Raw genomic sequence first — 18,438 nt, 5'->3', positions numbered from 1 at the left:
TCTACCCAACACAGGCCTGTCCTCCTAGTCCGGCACTCTACCCAACACAGGCCTGTCCTCATAGTCCGGCACTCTACCCAACACAGGCCTGTCCTCATAGTCCGGCACTCTACCCAACACAGGCCTGTCCTCATAGTCCGACACTCTACCCAACACAGGCCTGTCCTCATAGGCCGGCACTCTACCCAACACAGGCCTGTCCTCATAGGCCGGCACTCTACCCAACACAGGCCTGTCCTCATAGGCCGGCACTCTACCCAACACAGGTCTGTCCTCATAGGCCGGCACTATTTATTTGCTTGTTTACTGTAGCTATAGTTTGTGTCCTTGCTTTTCCTGAGGAAGATTATCCACTTTGTTTATATTTTAAATGAAGCAGTCCCCCCTCCATGTTGTTGTTTTTTTAAGCCCCTCCTTCCCCAGTGAGCCACTCCCCTCTGTATCCATCCTCCATATTTCCACAGCAGTGAGTGGTGACCAGTTCATCTTACAACAGCAATAGTCGTAACATTGCTGGCTGTGAAGGCATGGTGGAGAAGTCATGGCTAATAGCGGTGTGTTCTGCTCCTTCCCAGACACACACTTGTGTTCTGCTCCTTCCCAGACACACACTTGTGTTCTGCTCCCTCCCAGACACACACTTGTGTTCTGCCCCCTCCCAGACACACACTTGTGTTCTGCTCCCTCCCGGACACACACTTGTGTTCTGCCCCCTCCCAGACACACACTTGTGTTCTGCTCCCTCCCAGACACACACTTGTGTTCTGCCCCCTCCCAGACACACACTTGTGTTCTGCCCCCTCCCAGACACACACTTGTGTTCTGCTCCTTCCCAGACACACACTTGTGCTCTGCCCCTTCCCGGACACACACTTGTGTTCTGCCCCCTCCCAGACACACACTTGTGTTCTGCCCCCTCCCAGACACACACTTGTGTTCTGCTCCTTCCCAGACACACACTTGTGTTCTGCTCCCTCCCAGACACACACTTGTGTTCTGCCCCCTCCCAGACACACACTTGTGTTCTGCCCCCTCCCAGACACACACTTGTGTTCTGCTCCTTCCCGGACACACACTTGTGTTCTGCTCCTTCCCGGACACACACTTGTGTTCTGCTCCTTCCCGGACACACACTTGTGTTCTGCTCCTTCCCGGACACACACTTGTGTTCTGCTCCTTCCCGGACACACACTTGTGTTCTGCTCCTTCCCGGACACACACTTGTGTTCTGCCCCCTCCCAGACACACACTTGTGTTCTGCTCCCTCCCGGACACACACTTGTGTTCTGCTCCTTCCCGGACACACACTTGTGTTCTGCTCCTTCCCGGACACACACTTGTGTTCTGCTCCTTCCCGGACACACACTTGTGTTCTGCTCCTTCCCGGACACACACTTGTGTTCTGCTCCTTCCCGGACACACACTTGTGTTCTGCCCCCTCCCGGACACACACTTGTGTTCTGCCCCCTCCCAGACACACACTTGTGTTCTGCTCCTTCCCAGACACACACTTGTGTTCTGCTCCCTCCCAGACACACACTTGTGTTCTGCCCCCTCCCAGACACACACTTGTGTTCTGCCCCCTCCCAGACACACACTTGTGTTCTGCCCCCTCCCAGACACACACTTGTGTTCTGCCCCCTCCCGGACACACGCTTGTGTTCTGCCCCCTCCCGGACACACGCTTGTGTTCTGCCCCCTCCCAGACACACGCTTGTGTTCTGCCCCCTCCCAGACACACGCTTGTGTTCTGCCCCCTCCCAGACACACGCTTGTGTTCTGCCCCCTCCCAGACACACGCTTGTGCTCTGCCCCTTCCCGGACACACGCTTGTGTTCTGCTCCCTCCCGGACACACACTTGTGTTCTGCCCCCTCCCAGACACACACTTGTGTTCTGCCCCCTCCCGGACACACACTTGTGTTCTGCCCCCTCCCGGACACACACTTGTGTTCTGCCCCCTCCCAGACACACACTTGTGTTCTGCCGCTCGTCCGTCTGGTTCCAGACTCGCCGGTCCTGTCTGGACAGAGATGAGGGCGGTGGGCGGGTCCCAGGCAGCGCCCTACGCTTGCACCCTGACATCCTGCCCTCGCCTGCCCTCTGGAATGAGACGTGGTGCCACATGAAGCAGTTTGGGGGTCGCTTCAAGGGCATAATTACGCATAACCATTCCGGGTCAGACCCAAGCTGAACCTCCTGTGACTGTTGTGCCTTGTTATAATACACTTAGGACTTTGAAAGGCTGGTTTATTTAAAAGATAATGACTTTAAGTGGGGAACAGTGAAATGTAACGGTTTAGAGAGATCAACTGGTGTTGCGAATAGAGTGTTGAAATGCAGTTTGAAAGTGTGCTCGAAGAATACAGGAGACACAGAATGATCACACCTGGGTCAAAGACGTATTAGGGCAGCATTTAGGGTGAAATCTTAAAGCCACATGTAGTATTTGTGCGTTTTCTCTTGAGTTGGCGTGGCCGTGATGGGCGTGGCCGTGATGGGCGTGGCCGTGCTGCCCTGGCTCCTCGTGCTGGAGCACTCAGCTCACCCCATTGTTAACGCAGCCGATTTGCATTAGCAAAGCCGCCCCCCCCCTCCACACACACACACACACACACACACACACACACACACACTCGCATTCCCAGGTCAAAGGTCGGGGGGCTCAGATGTATACCTAGCTAATTCCAAACCCTGGGGCCAAACAACAATAGAGACTAAAAGCTTCTCAATTTGCTGCTGGTTCAGAGGGGGTTTTGAGTGATATTTGGCAACATGGCCCTTCCCCCATATCCACATATTTACAATTCTGATCATTTTTGCATTTTTTTTTTCTGTGCTTCATTGACATTTTCAGTGACTTTCTTTATTTTGTTTCACTATTTTGTTTGAGTAGAATTTGAATTTCACGTCTGTGGCTATAGTATGTGTCTGATTGAAACTTTAATTCTTTGAATGTGAGAAGTGTGCTGTAGGTGTTGATTAATGATGGTAATTATTCTTGTACTTGAGTATCTGTGTGCCTACCTGAGTCCTAGGGGTCTATTTTTGCTCTACAGGACAATCCCAGGTCCTGCTGTGTATGAGTTTATTAAATATTTATGTACAAGGTTGATGAAGCTCTCCTCATATATGTCAGCCAAGTGCCTTCGGAAGAAGATTTTTAAAGCTGAATAGGCGTTTTCCTCACACCTTTCTCATCAAATACGACACAGGAAGACGTCACGCTAACTCTCGAGTCTTTCTATCCCCTCCGTAAATCATTCAAGGCTCCCAGTCAGCTCAGACATGGCTGAAGACGTTGACTGGACTTTAGTAAAATTGGGTGAGCGTGTGCAGCACAGTGAAGGCCCACACGCGTTTAATTGAGAGGCACAGCATGCTAAGAGTGTAGCGCCGCCCTGCTGGACTAGAGCTGCCTGCCCGCCTGTGTCGTGACTCCCATGACCGAGGCTGATGGGGGTAGTAGGGTCACAGTCTCGGGTTTCATCTGCCTAAGAGAATGTGCCTGGTGTCTTCTCCCACGTGGGCCGAGCCAGTCCACTGGGGCAGGAGATACAAACAGCAGGAGGCAACTGGCAACCAAGATAATTGGGCAAGAAACGCGGAGGAAACATCGTTAGGTGAATTCGATGTTCAAACTGGTGGTCTTGCTTTTTTTTTTTTTTGTTGCTCTCTCTCGCATTAGATACAAAATTTCATGAAAAAATAGCACGAGGGGAAAATTATCCCTTCAAAAATATTATGGTAATGAGTGTGTTTTTAAAATGAAATTCCAGGGTCTGCTTTTTTTTTTTATGTACAGTTAAAGAAGAAGAAAATTGTGTCTGACATTTTTGAATTCTATAAGGTGGAAAAGACTAATTGGCGTGAAGAAAATGGAAAGCCGTTTAAATTTTCATCCAATAAGACGAGTGTGGGGGCGTCTGAAATTGTTACCCCCACTTGTGCAGCGTAAACTGTTATCACGTTATTAGTTCTGCACAAATAATTGGCAGCTCTGAGCAAGAGAATGGGGAGGGGAGAGGGGGCGGGGAGAGGGGCGGGGCTTCCGGCCGCACGCCGCCCCTTCCGCTGGGGAACGCGCAGACACTCTCTCGGAGTCTTTCTGGATCAGCGCATATTTTTACAGTTCTTCATTTAGGATCAGAAAGCGAGGAGGATGGAGGTGTCGGGTCGGAACGGGAGGTGTAAATTTGTTCACGCTCCCTCTCCTCCCGGGTGAGAATGGAGCTGTACGACGCGCAGCACCAGCCCGGGGTGTAAATGAAGCCGCGGTGGCCCGTGTTTGTCTCTCGCCCGCGGGTGAGACCTGCCGCGTCCAGAGGAGCAGAAGAATACGTTTGAGCCGTCATTAACGGGACCCTCTCCCCTCTAGTCGTGAAGCACGGGTGAACCGCCAGTTCCTCGGCCCGGCCCGGCCACACCGTGTACACAATCGACCAGTTCAGTCCGACACGCTTCTGTCTGTCCCCTTGAAGCGTCTTGTCGTTTTCCGAGTCTGCTCTACGGTTCCGTTCCCCTCAGATCTGCCCTGGGTTTCCTTCATTTCCCGCCCCGTTACAAATGTAAGCAAAATGGTTGTTTTTGTCTTTCTCCTCTTCATTAATGGTTGTCTTCTCTTGTGTTGTTTTTTATCAGAAGCATAAAGAGAGAGACCGCCACAAACCAAAACACAAGAAGTGTTTAGAGCTCTCTCCCGCCCTCGTGCCCTCCCTAATGGTCACCTCAGAGAAGGTCAGTCTGGCTTGTTTCACTCTTTTTTTAATTGCACATTTAATTAAAAGTACATGAAGTTTTTACTAATTGTTCAAAATGTGCAACATCATGCATAATAAAACGAGATAAACACATTTTGGGCCAGTTGGTACACGATTATTTAAACTCTTTGACTCTGGGAGCCCTGGTGGGTCTGGTCAGCGCCATCTCTGCTGGGTTTGCGTGTGGGTGAAGCCTCCTTGTGTCTGTCCTCCGCCCACCACAGAGCTACAACAGCGGTGGCGGTGCCGGAAGCGTCTCCTCCGTCTCCTCCGTCTCCTCGTCCCAGAAGCGTGCGGACGACGGCGGCGGGCGCTTCACCAACGCCAACTTCCAGGAGGTGCCGTCCCACTCCTCCACCAGCACCTCCAAGGAGGCGGGGTCCTCCGACGGCAAGGGCTCGGAGGGGAGGAGCAAGAAGTCTGCCGGCCACGGCTCCGCCTCCGCCTCGGGCTCCGCCTCCCGGGGCCGCAAGGCAAATCCGGCCAAGCCTCATGGACCCGTCGTCACCATGGCTACGTCATCCACCGCCCCGTCTTCCACCAGTCCCTTCCAGCAGGGTGAGAGCTCGGACCCAAAACGGTGCCAGACCCGAGACCCGGTTCCGTCGGGGGGGGCGCTTGAGGTGTGGCTGAGTTGTATGACAGTGGTCGGCTGGGTCGGTGGTTTTTATTCGTGCCAAATTGAAAAGTTGAAACAGTGCGTCATGGCTGCCTGCTGATGGCCCGTGTCTGACAGTAGAGTAAGTGTGTTGTGACACGGCTGGATGAAATCCAGAATACTGAGCGTAAGTGTGTGTGTGTGTGTGTGTGTGATAAGACTGTCGTCTGGCTGACTGCCGCCGCTGCTGTAATCTGGAGCAAGAGGGTTCCGAGAGTTGGCTGGGCTGTGTGTGTGTGCGCGTACGCGTGTGTCTGCTTGCGCGTGTGTGTGTGTGGACATACTGGAGCATGTTCTCATCCTCTCTGCTATCTGTATGTGATGAGCACACATGGAAATGTCTGGACGTTTCAGACTAATCATGGATGTGTTGAGGTGAATGTGCTGTGGAGACGTGTGTGTGTGTGTGTGTGTGTGTGTGTGTGTGTGTGTGTGTGTGTGTGTGTGTGTGTGTGTGTGTGTGTGTGTGTGTGTGTGTGTGTGTGTGTGTGTGTGTGTGTGTGTGAGGTGTAGGAGACACTCAGGGAGATGTTCTACTGCAGCACCGTAGCACCACACACACCCTGGAAACACACTCATTTGGAGGGCTGTTTTAATATACGCTGTACAATTATTTTGGGGGATAAAGCCCCAAATCACTTGGTAAGAAAAGTACCATAAATCTACAAGTACCATAAATAGTGATTTTGGGTTCCTGTATACATATATTCACTAAATCTATTTCTGGCTTGTCCTGACTCGTCTTTGGGCTCTGGGCTTGTCCTCAGATTGAGATTTATGTGGAGATCGATTGAGATCATAGAAGTGTGAACTTGTATGGGTCTAAGATTATGATGTGTGCCAGATACACGTGTTGGCATCTAATCCTGAAACAATACCAGAGACTAGTTGTGCAGTATGGGCTCTGCCCCTCTGCTCTTCCGTGTTTATATAGTGTTTATATTTCACTAGATTCAGTTTATTTACCTTCACATTGGTTAAATGAGCTTTTTGAATGCTGAAAGGTCACATGACATGCTTTTCAGTAAATTCCTGTTGATAAAAATGCACCAAATTTTCTCTCAACTTTGAATCATCACAGTTAATTTACACATGGCTTATTTTATTATTAGGCTAACGAGTATTAAACACCTCTTTTAAGGCAGCTATGTGCAGTATGTTGATTTTACATACCAAAGGACTCCAAACAGCTAGTCATCAACACCAAGGCTAACTTTAACACTAGACCCATAGTATTCCAAAATACTTTCTCACTTGATATGTGAATGAGATCTTTTTGTTCATTGTATTAATTTTTATTCCTTTCATTGCTTTGGTAGCTACATGTGTGAATATTGTGGCCGTGGTTGAAACACCACGTCTCTGTGCTTTGCGGTTGTAGGTTAGATCTGTAGGGAAGAAACAGCGAGATGTCACAGCAGGAAAGGTTCTGGTTCTGCTGGGGTGGAAATATAGGAACATATAGTGAAGTCTCAGACAAGGGAGGGATCACTCCAGCGTCCGGCTGCTGGACGGACCACTGGAGGCAGGGTGGCCCGTGTGAGGCCGTCCGGAACCGGCTCGGTGCCCAACCTCCAGTGGCACTGATTGTGGAAGAAACCACCCGGCAGACGGTTTGTTCAGAGGCTGGTCACCGTCAACTGAGACCAGCTCAACATACAGCAGCACCAGCCTAGTGCTGGGATGTTTGGTGTGAAAAACAATTTATTCTCTCTCTCTCTCTCTCTCTCTCTCTCTCTCTCTCTCTCTCTCTCTCTCTCTCTCTCTCTCTCTCTCTCTCTCACAGGTCTTTTGCTGGCCAGTGGATGCAGTAAGACCACCTCTAGCAGCTCGGTGGTCCAGCCCACATCGGACTTCCTCAGCTTCTCTGACTCTAGCTTGAGGGGCGGGGACTCCTACACTCCGCCCTCTTTCAGCCGTTGCGTCCTAAAGGGAGGGCCCGAGGGCGGGGCCTCGGAGGGCATGGTGGCTTTAAACACCTTTGGATCGCTCGCGCAAGGTTCTGCCTCTGGTTCTGGCTCTGGCAAACATTATGAGAGTTCTCACCCAACCGGAGAGCTGGGCAGCATGGCCACGGCCAACTACAAACGGCCCCAGCCGTCTTCATCTTCCTCGTCTTCCTCCGCGGGAGAAGACGGCATCAAGAAGAAGAAGCGTGGGAACTGGCGGAACCGCTATGGGCCGTGCTTCACCACCCAGGAGAGCAAGACGCCAGAGGGGGTGGAGCATACCACCACCCTGCCTTCATCCACCTCGCCCTCACCCTCCTCTTCCTCCATCATGGCCCGGCCCAGCGCTGTCAGCAGCAGTGGCAGCAGTGGGGGCGTGGCAGGAGTTGGGGGAGTGGCCAGTGTCGGGGGCGTGGCTGTTCAGAAATCTCCATCTCTGATCAGAAACGGGAGCTTGCAGTCTCTCACTGTTAGCTCTCCACCCGCTGGAGCAGGTAGGGGAGAGAATGATGCAGGATCGTCATGTCTCATTCTTGTAATCGTGTGTCTTGAACATAAAAATATGTCTATGATAAACTGTTAGATATTGCAGATAAACAAACAGATGTTATCAGCATTCATCTCACACCATCTCCACCTCACTCACACACACACACACACACACACACATTCCCCACACCGCAGTATTTGTTGGGAATACTGTCACACACTCGTCCTCTTGCAGCTTTACACACTCACACGTTTCCACACTAATATATACATTTTGCTGGTAGTAAAGTCAGATCCATGCAAACGCTTGGCCAGGCTAAAAGTCTGTTTTTCTTAGAAATATCCCACAGTAGTGACTTAAGATTATGAAATACTTACAAACCAGAAACAAACTTAAAAAAAAAAACACAGTAAAAACATATTCCTGTCAAATTGGTTGTATAAATTAGGCTCGAAACCTCAAATATCATATGTCAGCTAATTTGTCTTAATATTTCCACACATGACTGGAATAAGAAATGGCTTGTTGTTTATAGAGTTCTGTATAGACGGCGGGTCTGTTTCTGCGGGATGTGCTTGGTGTGTTGGTGTGAAGGGCGTGTCCATAAGCCTGTTTATCTGTGCTGGAGCTCGTTAGGGAGGAAGAGGACTCACTTCTCCATACTGTGAGCGCTTACCTCCACCTGAGTGCTGGTGGAGCCGTGTTCAGTCTCCATAGAGATGTGCATTAACCCCCGGAGTGCAGGCAGGGGCCCAGCGAGCCCACACAGGCAATTAGTTTAAGTGCTCCCCCCCCCCCCCCCCCCGTCTCTGGGCTTCAGAACCTGAACCGGTGGGCCAAGTTCACATGGCTGTTTAAGATGGGGGTCTAGAAGCGCAGTGCCCCCTACTGGCTCAGCTGGGGCGCAGGGGTAACTGTAGGGATGTTGGCTTAAGATGCAGGGTGATTACTGTCCGTTTGCCTGCCTTACTGATGATCATGAGCACAACGTGTATAGCTGCACACACACACACACACACACACACACACTCAACTTACATAGAAGTTACGAGTACCACCTCAGACACATTCACCACCCCATCTCCTACCCATTCCCAGCGCACGTGCACACACACACACACACACCGGCGCACACACACACACACACACCGGCGCACACACACACACACACACACACACACACACACACACACACACACACACACACACACCGGCACACACTCACTCACTCCGACACTTAAGAGTCCTCTCTTTCCTTTGCTGTTGCTTGGCAACCAGGCTAATGTTTCCGAGGTCCCTTCAGATGTGAAGGTGAAAGGCCCATCGCCGAGAGGACCCTGCCCCCCCCCCCCCCCCCCCTCAGCCTGCACGCCGCCTCCTCTTCATCCTCCTCCTCTTCATCCTCCTCCTCTTCATCCTCCTCCTCTTCCTCTTCTTGGGGCTACGCTCTTGCCTCCCCCCTCCCCCCTCCCCCCTCCCCTCACCTGTTGCTGCCCGTCAGGGTCGTGTAAATATTTAGCCCAGGCTGGTGTAGGGGGGCACGACTGTAGGACTCCACCCCGTGTGTGTGTGTGTGTGTGTGTGTGTGTGTGTGTGTGTGTGTGTGTGTGTGTGTGTGTGTACGTGTGTGTGTGTGTACGTGTGTGTGTGTGTGTGTGTGTTAATGGACGGCTTTTTTATCAGGCAGAGCAGCAGGGGCCGTTATTAAAAGCAAACCATCATCTAAGCCACGAGGCTTTGTGTTCATTCCTTAATTTGCTGGTAAAACAGGGACTGGCTGACATGAGGGGCAAACTCCAGGCTGAGGTGGTAGTAATGTTCCTTCTACCCCCCCTAACCTGCCCCGGTGCAGTTCAGCTCCTGGGGGGGAGGGGGGGGCAGTGTAGCTGCGTGTAAACACGTTCAGGCAGGAAAGTGCCCTCAGTTCCTGGGGTAATTACAGCTCTGCTCACCCAGCCATTACGCTGAATGACTCCTAATGACGGCCCAGCAGGATGGCTCTCGGGCCGATACCGGATGTGCTGCTGGCACACGGAGAACCAGAACCAGCCCGGCACACAACACACACCCACAGACGACGCTTCCGCACAAAGCACTCTGTTCTCCTTCACAACGACCTCATTCTAAACGGCACTTATGAGACATAAACGCTTGCGTGCGTGTGTGTGTGCGTGTGTGTGTGTGACTTGGTAGATCGGGCTTGCAGTGCTGTGCGGATAAGCAGTGAAGGCCCTTATCGGACTGTGAGCCTGGTGGTTAACCTCCATCTGAACCTTCATGGCTTCACTGCGGTCGGGGGAGGGAAGGCGGACTTGAAATGCCAGTTAATCCAATCAGAGTGCCTCCCTCTGCCCTCCTGATTTGATAAGGGGTTTGTGGGAGATCTCCGGACCTGATTGATTGGCTCCTTCGATCTCCAGCAGATAGCAGGCACACTGTCCTTGCTTTGTTCGCATCCGTGCCTCTTGTAAACCCGAATCGAACACACTTTCCTTTGACCTTTTGTGGAATTGTTGGTTATTAACCAGATTTCCAGATTAACTTGATTATTTAAAGATTAATTAAATTGTTAATGCATTGAGTGGATTGCTGGTATTATCAGTTGTATTAAGGGAGGTTTTATTAAAGTAGTACCACGCCGATTGGCTGTTGATTGATGTCCGATGTGAACAGGGTAAACGGAATTTGATTTCATATTCTAGCAGCTGTGGCTTTGCCCTTACGTAACTGTATTATGCTTAATGTGATAAATGCGGCAGTGCGGTTCTATGGTTCTACTGCGTGGTGCGGTTCTATGGTTCTACTGCGTGGTGCGGTTCTTCAGTGAGTGGTGCGTGGTGTTCTGTGGGATGTTTGTAGTCGGGGGGGCTCTCTTACGCCCACAATGCCGCCTTGTTGGTGAAGTCGGTGTTCACAGCTGTGGGCTTTTAGTTCTTTTGTGGAGTGTAGGGGCCTCTGCCTGTCTTTCAGGGGTCAGCCGGGGCCAACAGCGAGGCCCGTTTGAGCTTTGGGGTGGGGGTGGCGAGGGTGGAGAGGGACGGATGAGTACAACACCAACAACAAGCAGTGTGTGTTTGTGACAGGCTGTCGCATGAATGTAAATAGACCCCCACTGAACCTCCTGTGGAAAAAACCAGCAGTGACTCATCAGAATCGGAGCGCTGTTTTCTGGGTCAGTGGCAGGCCGTGTGTGTGTGTGTGTGTGTGTGTGTTGGCAGGTGCTGAATGTCCAGAGCAGCATACACACCTCAGTGTGATGGTATGTGTGCTCCTTGGGCCGCGGGTCCACCAGCACAGGGGTGAGGAGGACGGGTAATGGGGAGGGGCTTAGAGAGAGAGACGAGTAGGGGGAGAGAGGGATGGAGGGAGTGAGCAGTGGGAGAGAGAGGGAGAGGAAGAAAGAGAAGGAGTGGGAGAGGGAGAGTACAATGGCTGACCCTGTGCTCTGATCCCAGCACACACACAAGCTGGGATATGCAAAGAGAAGCATTTTGATTGTCCTGCACACGTGTGTGTGTGTGTGTGTGTGTGTGTGTGTGTGTGTGTGTGTGTGTGTGTGTGTGTGTGTGTGTGTGTGTGTGTGTGTGTGTGTGTGTGTGTGTTGGCGCTATGCTTGTCCAGCTGATGCAGTCCTGTTTTTCTGGAAACTTTGTAGTTCACTGCAATTTTTTATTTTTCTGCATATCTTACCCAAGTACACCTACCTCAAATGTAGGTCTTCATCTGGCCAAGTCTGTTTGTGCGGTCTGTGATGAAGTAAAGACTGACAGTGAAAAACAACTGTTGGTCCCTCAGACCATAGCAAGAATGTTACATTCACCATTACCGTCTGCGCTACATTCACCATTACCGTCTGCGCTACGTTCACCGTCACCGTCTGCGCTACGTTCACCGTCACCGCCTGCGCTACGTTCACCGTCACCGCCTGCGCTACGTTCACCGTCACCGCCTGCGCTACGTTCACACACAGACTACATCCAGCATGTCTGATTCATCCAAACATTTTATACTTAATAATGAAGTTTCAAAAGAAATGCATACACGTGTCTGAAACGTGTCTGAAATGTGTGTGTGTGTGTGTAGCCACATGCCCCAGCAGCAGTGAAGTAACCGGTCCTCTGCCCAGTGCGGTCCTTGGGGGCAGTCTGGCGGTGGCCAGCTCTGAGCTGGCCAATCAGCAGTCTGCAGTCACCTCCATGCCCGCCCTCACCTCTCTGGCTCCTCCTACCCAGTTCAACAGCTCATCTTCACACGTGAGTACTTCACTACACACACACACACCACACACACGTATTACCCAAATTCACCCATGCACAGTAATCAGTGAACATGAAGCAGATGGATCTGAAACTTCCTGACGACTTTTTTTGGCTTAATGGAAGCATCTAATAAAACACTGGATAAAGGGTCAAGGGTCATTGCGAGGCGCCTGAGATTCAGTCCATTTAGAAGCAATTATCTGTTGGAATGAGCACTAACGGGTCCCCGTGGTTCAGTGTAATCGTGACCTGAAGTCTACTTGCTCCAGCAATCAAGGGTTCGTTGCCACGTCGAGCGTCACCATGACGAGTCTTGATGAATGGTGGTGCTTCACGTCAGGTCCGTAATGTGTCTGGCGTCGTCGCGATTACGCCGGAGAATAACGCCGGAGAAGTCAGTGTGCCGTTACGGGTTCTGTGTGCGTAGAGCAGGGGAGTCCCATCGCTGATCAATCCCATCACCCTGCAATATTCATCTGTCACCTAGTCTTTCTAGTTGACCTTTTGCCCTCTCAGTCTTTTGTCTCTAAATATTTGCTACTTATGCCATTTTTGGTAATGGCGGTAGCTTTTTGTTACATCGTCTAAAGTTTATTTCGTAGATTTGTAGAGTCATTTTGTAGATTGTTGTGGTTGTCATGAAAAACCCACTAAAATGTACGGAAACATTTATTCCATGTTACTTTCTCAGGAGGTTTTAATTTCAGGTCTGCAAATTACTACCTGGAATCTTTATGCAACGATAAAGCCCTGAGTGACAGAGCAGGTTTATCCTGGAGCGGGTTTGGGTCTTCAGCTCGGCTTGTACTGCAGTGCTGGACGTGCACAAGCCTGCTAATCTACACCATTCTATTATCCAATAGTGTCTAATTACACAAAATGACACTTATCGTTGTGTCATTGCACAGTGCAAGAATTTGTACTGGTTTCACAGAGATAATAATAGTAAGAACCTCCTCATGGCAGAAGCACTAATTATCTTCTACAAATCTCTGGCGTGAATGGCGTCTTGTTCAATTGAGCTGTTAATTAATTTCAGTGGGTTTCTTTTTTCCTCTCTTAGTTTTTTCTTCCTTCATTTAAGTGCGTCCTGCCCTCTGATGTCTTGGCGGTGTTGTTTCTGTGTGGCGTGTGATGGCTGCACGCGTGATGGCTGCACGCGTGATGGCTGCACGCGTGATGCCAGCGCAGGATCTTGAGCTGAGGTTCCCACAGTGCCGAGATTAGCTAGCGTTGCTCCGCCCCCTTCCTCTGTGGCACCGTGTTGTGAGCAGTGCCGGTTTACGACCAGGCTGTTTATAGAAGCACCCTCAGTGGGTGAGAGTGGTGGAGTTAGGTGAAAGTGGGGGCGGAGTTAATGTGGCTGTGTTGGGCTATTAGGACAAGCGAAACGGAGGGGGGCGGGGTTAATGTGACTGTTTTAGCCAAGCGATATGGAGGGGGCGTGGCCAGTTGAAACCCCAGTAAAGGCCCTGTCTGGCACAGAGCAGTGCTGCAGGTCGGGGTTCCTGCTCACCTCTTCTCCTCCTTTTCCTCCTCCTCTCCTCCTCCTCCTCTCCTCCTCTCCTCCTCCTCCTCCTCCTCCTCCTCTTTTTGCCTGCGTTCACATCCCCTGGATCTTTGTCCTGGTCTGCCACACTGTTACAGAGCGCTGTCTCCAGGCAACGAGGGCTTTGTGAGAATCTGCACTGGGGGGGGGGCAGCGCTGTCCCTGCTGCTTAGAGGGTCCGCCCCCCCCCACGCCCCGTTAACCCCCACGCCCCTGCCCCCCTCCCCCGGTCACCCCAGGACCCCCTATGTAGTTTGGTACCTGTGCAAATGCAAATTTATTCAGGTGTTTATTGATGGTGTGTTTATTCAGGTGTTTATTTGTGGGTTTTAATCCCATGTGGGTTGTGCTTCATAGGAGTGTTTTTGTGTTTGGTTTCTCCCCTCGGCTCGTTTCTTTCTTTGCGTTTCTCACACCCCCGTCCTCGTGAAAACCTCCCCGTCGCTTTGACGTTACGCGTTATGCAGGAGAATATCTTGCACATTGATGATGTTCCACAGTGCCGTGTAGAAGACCTTGTCCACACGCCAGCGTTTGTGGACACTTGTAACGTTCGGAGCCGGTTAAGGTGACCTGTAAGAACTCTGAATGTAGTTGTGACCTTTCACCTTCTCCCGGGGCACGTCCAACTCTGCGCTAAGCCCGGCACGCCCGACAGGAGAGGTGCAGCAGACAGAGCCTCTGTCCCACCCCCACACTCGGCTCCACCCCCACACTCGGCTCCACCCCCACACTCGGCTCCACCCCCACACTCGGCTCCACCCCCACACTCGACTCCACCCCCACACTCGGCTCCACCCCCACACTCGGCTCCACCCCCACACTCGGCTCCACCCCCACACTCGGCTCCACCCCCACACTCGGCTCCACCCCCACACTCGACTCCACCCCCACTTCCTTCCCCTTCCCTTTTGTGGTTTAGAAGAGCTACTTGGTTGGTTCAGGGGACATGCTAGCATGTGCAGGAAACCACACATCTTTTGAGAGGATTCTCTCTCTCTCTCTCTCTCTCTCTCTCTCTCTCTCTGTCATTTAACACAGGAAGGATGTTGATGGATTATTGAGCTGTGATTATCAGAAATCATTTAAAGCTTAAATGAGTTTAAGACTACGTATAATGAGGTATTTGCATGTGTGTACACACACTACACCATGTTTCTTCCGTCATGTCATCGCCTTCTCCCTAGAGACACTGAACCTGAAGAGGTTCCTGACATTGGAGTGGAGGGGTGTGTGTGAGTGGGTGTGTGCACATAGATATATGCACACAAACACACACAGGAGAGGGAAAAATCAGTTCATGCGTCAGTTTAAACATGGACTTTCACAAATATTTTGAATATCTTCCCTTAGGCACCGTGGAACCAGGTAGAGGGTCATAGGTCAGCTAGGGCGCAGTTTAAATGAAAGGTCAAAGGGGAAGGAATTCACAAGCTTGAATCTACATGTGCATGTGCTCCAAGCCCCCATAAGTTCAGCCCGGTCCCGGTTCTAGTCCCGCTCCCAGTCGGGTCGCCTGGCTTTGTCTTGTCTCGTCTTGGAGAATACTGCAGTGCCAACAGTATTTAGTTTGGAGTGTTTGTCTTATACAGAACACAGGCAGTTTAATTGTTGCTTGAATTGCTTGTTATTCATCTTTGCTTTGTACAGAACTGGTCATCAAATAAAGGCTTTTAAAAATGGCAGAACTAAAAATTCATTCATAATCTCACTGGCTGTTTTCTCACACCTTTTGGCCCAAGGCCCAGATGGAGGATAGGAGTGTGTGTTTGAGGACGTAGGTTTGGAGAGGAGTGTGTGTGTGTGTGTGTGTGTGTGTGTGTGTGTGTGTGTGTGTGTGTGTGTGTGTGTGTGTGTGTCGTGGTGGTGTTGCGGTCACCAAGGGGATGAGAGGAGGAAGGACCCCAGCACAGCCCGAGTTCCTGACGTTCTACCGGGTTTCTCCTCGACTTCTAAAGCTTTTTTATTTCCTTTCCAGTTTTGTCGGATTTACTGCACATTCCGATCACGTTGGGCTGGAGTGTCTGCACATATGCATGAATATGCAGTATGTCGGGCTTCTGGGGTTCTGTTCCCTAGCTGCGGTTTAATGGGGGGTTGCTGGAGGATGTTTGTTATTACGACAGTCTCGCCGGGCTGTGTCGTAGTACAGCAGCGTCTCGTCGGGCCGTGTCGTAGTACAGCAGGGTCTGGTCGGGCCGTGTCGTAGTACATAAGAGTCTCGTCGGGCCGTGTCGTAGTACATAAGAGTCTCGTCGGGCCGTGTCGTAGTACAGCAGCGTCTCGTCGGGCCGTGTCGTAGTACAGCAGCGTCTCGTCGGGCCGTGTCGTAGTACAGCAGGGTCTGGTCGGGCCGTGTCGTAGTACAGCAGGGTCTGGTCGGGCCGTGTCGTAGTACAGCAGGGTCTGGTCGGGCCGTGTCGTAGTACAGCAGGGTCTGGTCGGGCCGTGTCGTAGTACAGCAGGGTCTCGTCGGGCCGTGTCGTAGTACAGCAGGGTCTCGTCGGGCCGTGTCGTAGTACAGCAGGGTCTCGTCGGGCCGTGTCGTAGTACAGCAGGGTTTCGCCGGGCCGTTTCGTAGTACAGCAGGGTCGGGTCGTGTCGTAGTACAGCAGGGTCTGGTCGGGCCGTGTCGTAGTACAGCAGGGTCTGGTCGGGCCGTGTCGTAGTACAGCAGGGTCTCGTCGGGCCGTGTCGTAGTACAGCAGGGTCTCGTCGGGCCGTGTCGTAGTACAGCAGGGTCTCGTCGGGCCGTGTCGTAGTACAGCAGGGTTTCGCCGGGCCGTTTCGTAGTACAGCAGGGTCGGGTCGTGTCGTAGTACAGCAGGGTCTGGTCGGGCCGTGTCGTAGTACAGCAGGGTCTGGTCGGGCCGTGTCGTAGTACAGCAGGGTCTGGTCGGGCCGTGTCGTAGTACAGCAGGGTCTCGTCGGGCCGTGTCGTAGTACAGCAGCGTCTCGTCGGGCCGTGTCGTAGTACAGCAGGGTCTCGTCGGGCCATGTCGTAGTACAGCAGCGTCTCGTCGGGCCGTGTCGTAGTACAGCAGGGTCTCGTCGGGCCGTGTCGTAGTACAGCAGGGTCTGGTCGGGCCGTGTCGTAGTACAGCAGGGTCTCGTCGGGCCGTGTCGTAGTACAGCAGGGTCTCGTCGGGCCGTGTCGTAGTACAGCAGGGTCTCGTCGGGCCGTGTCGTAGTACAGCAGGGTTTCGCCGGGCCGTTTCGTAGTACAGCAGGGTCGGGTCGTGTCGTAGTACAGCAGGGTCTGGTCGGGCCGTGTCGTAGTACAGCAGGGTCTGGTCGGGCCGTGTCGTAGTACAGCAGGGTCTGGTCGGGCCGTGTCGTAGTACAGCAGGGTCTGGTCGGGCCGTGTCGTAGTACAGCAGGGTCTCGTCGGGCCGTGTCGTAGTACAGCAGGGTCTCGTCGGGCCGTGTCGTAGTACAGCAGGGTCTCGTCGGGCCGTGTCGTAGTACAGCAGCGTCTCGTCGGGCCGTGTCGTACTACGGCAGCGTCTCGTCGGGCCGTGTTCTGAATGGAACACTGGGTAGTTCCAGGTTGTTTGGTCCTCTGTGGGCTTATAAAGGAGCATGACCCGTTTGGCTGGCCTGCGCCCCTCTGCCCTGGTTAGGAAGCGCTTTAATAGGATTAAATTATCAGTGTTTGAAGCACATGGGCAGAGTTCTGGCTGCAGTGATCTGAACCGTCAACCATCTGAGCCTGAGTCTTTAATGCCTTCACACCTACCCCCATACACACACAGGCAGATTTTATTTATTAATGTATATACTTTTTTTTTCTTCTTTTATGACCTGCAATTTGAATAAAGCTAAATGTTTTTCTTTCCCAGGTGCAGACCAACTCGCTACCAGGGTCCTTCAACATGGCCCCGCCTCACATGTTCGGAAACCGGCTGAACCCAAACTCTGCCATGGCCACACTTATCGCTCAGTCAGAGAACTCTCCTGCAGGTGAGAGTCCTCCCCACACACACACACACACACACACACACACACAGCTCTGTGCTCCAGCTGCTGCCTCGCTGGGGTCTGTGTCTCCAACAGAACCTCATCTCTTCTGACCTGCTCATTTTCTACGCTCTCCTGTGCCTGTGGAACGCAGGGTCAGCTCGAGCGCCCCTCTCTCCCTCTCCGTTTCTCCCCTCTTCCCTCTCTCCTCTCCCCTCCTCTCCTCGAGGCGTAGAGAGCGAGGGAGAGTGAGCAGGAGAACAAAACTGCCCAGGGTAGACGAGCGGGAAGGGTGCATACCTGTTAAATGAAGCGTGGCAGCACTCAAACTTTTCATTAATCTGGCCGGCGCCTGTGGAGAAGGCCCAGCGGGGCTGATCCAGGGTGAGGAGGCCTCCCCCCCCCCTCACAACCCCCCGCCTCCCTGTTGATGCTCCACGCCCGGCCTTTATGGTCAGTAGTGGGGTCTGACCGACAGGGGGGGGCAGGGCAGGGTCCAGTTGGAGGGTGGGGGTGGTGGTCGGAGGGGGGTAAGAAGTGGCCTTTGAGAAATAATGGATCAGTCATGCCCTCCGCCTCAAAGGGAGGTCGTGGGGTGATTTAACGTAACAATAGAAGAAAGAGGACTCCTTAAGGACATCGGGCCTCGGTTTCAGTGGGCCGTGCGTAGCTCTCGGACCAAGGCTCTACGCCGGCACCACCTCGGTCTGGACAACAGAACGGTCCGGGCTCACGTCGAGAAGTCCACGTGGGGCGTTTAAAAGCGTCCCTGTTGGCTGTGAAGTCTTGATAATGCGAGACTTGTCCCGGTTCC

At 52.3% G+C, this 18,438-nt stretch overlaps 1 protein-coding gene across 1 annotated transcript in view; it reads left to right on the top strand.

Annotated features, from left to right (window-relative positions):
• The window catches only part of mllt10 (MLLT10 histone lysine methyltransferase DOT1L cofactor), a 57,975-nt gene that overhangs the window by 26,957 nt on the left and 12,580 nt on the right, over positions 1 to 18,438 (top strand). Inside the window, 5 exon segments of the mRNA XM_077012807.1 lie at positions 4,641 to 4,736; positions 4,984 to 5,317; positions 7,204 to 7,860; positions 11,940 to 12,109; positions 17,507 to 17,627. Coding sequence (XP_076868922.1) covers positions 4,641 to 4,736; positions 4,984 to 5,317; positions 7,204 to 7,860; positions 11,940 to 12,109; positions 17,507 to 17,627 — 1,378 coding nt within the window.

This window comes from Brachyhypopomus gauderio, chromosome 7 (assembly GCF_052324685.1).
Source record: "Brachyhypopomus gauderio isolate BG-103 chromosome 7, BGAUD_0.2, whole genome shotgun sequence".
NCBI lineage: Eukaryota > Metazoa > Chordata > Actinopteri > Gymnotiformes > Hypopomidae > Brachyhypopomus > Brachyhypopomus gauderio.
Note: the sequence above shows the minus strand (reverse complement) of the source record. Positions and strands in the feature narration are given on the sequence as shown.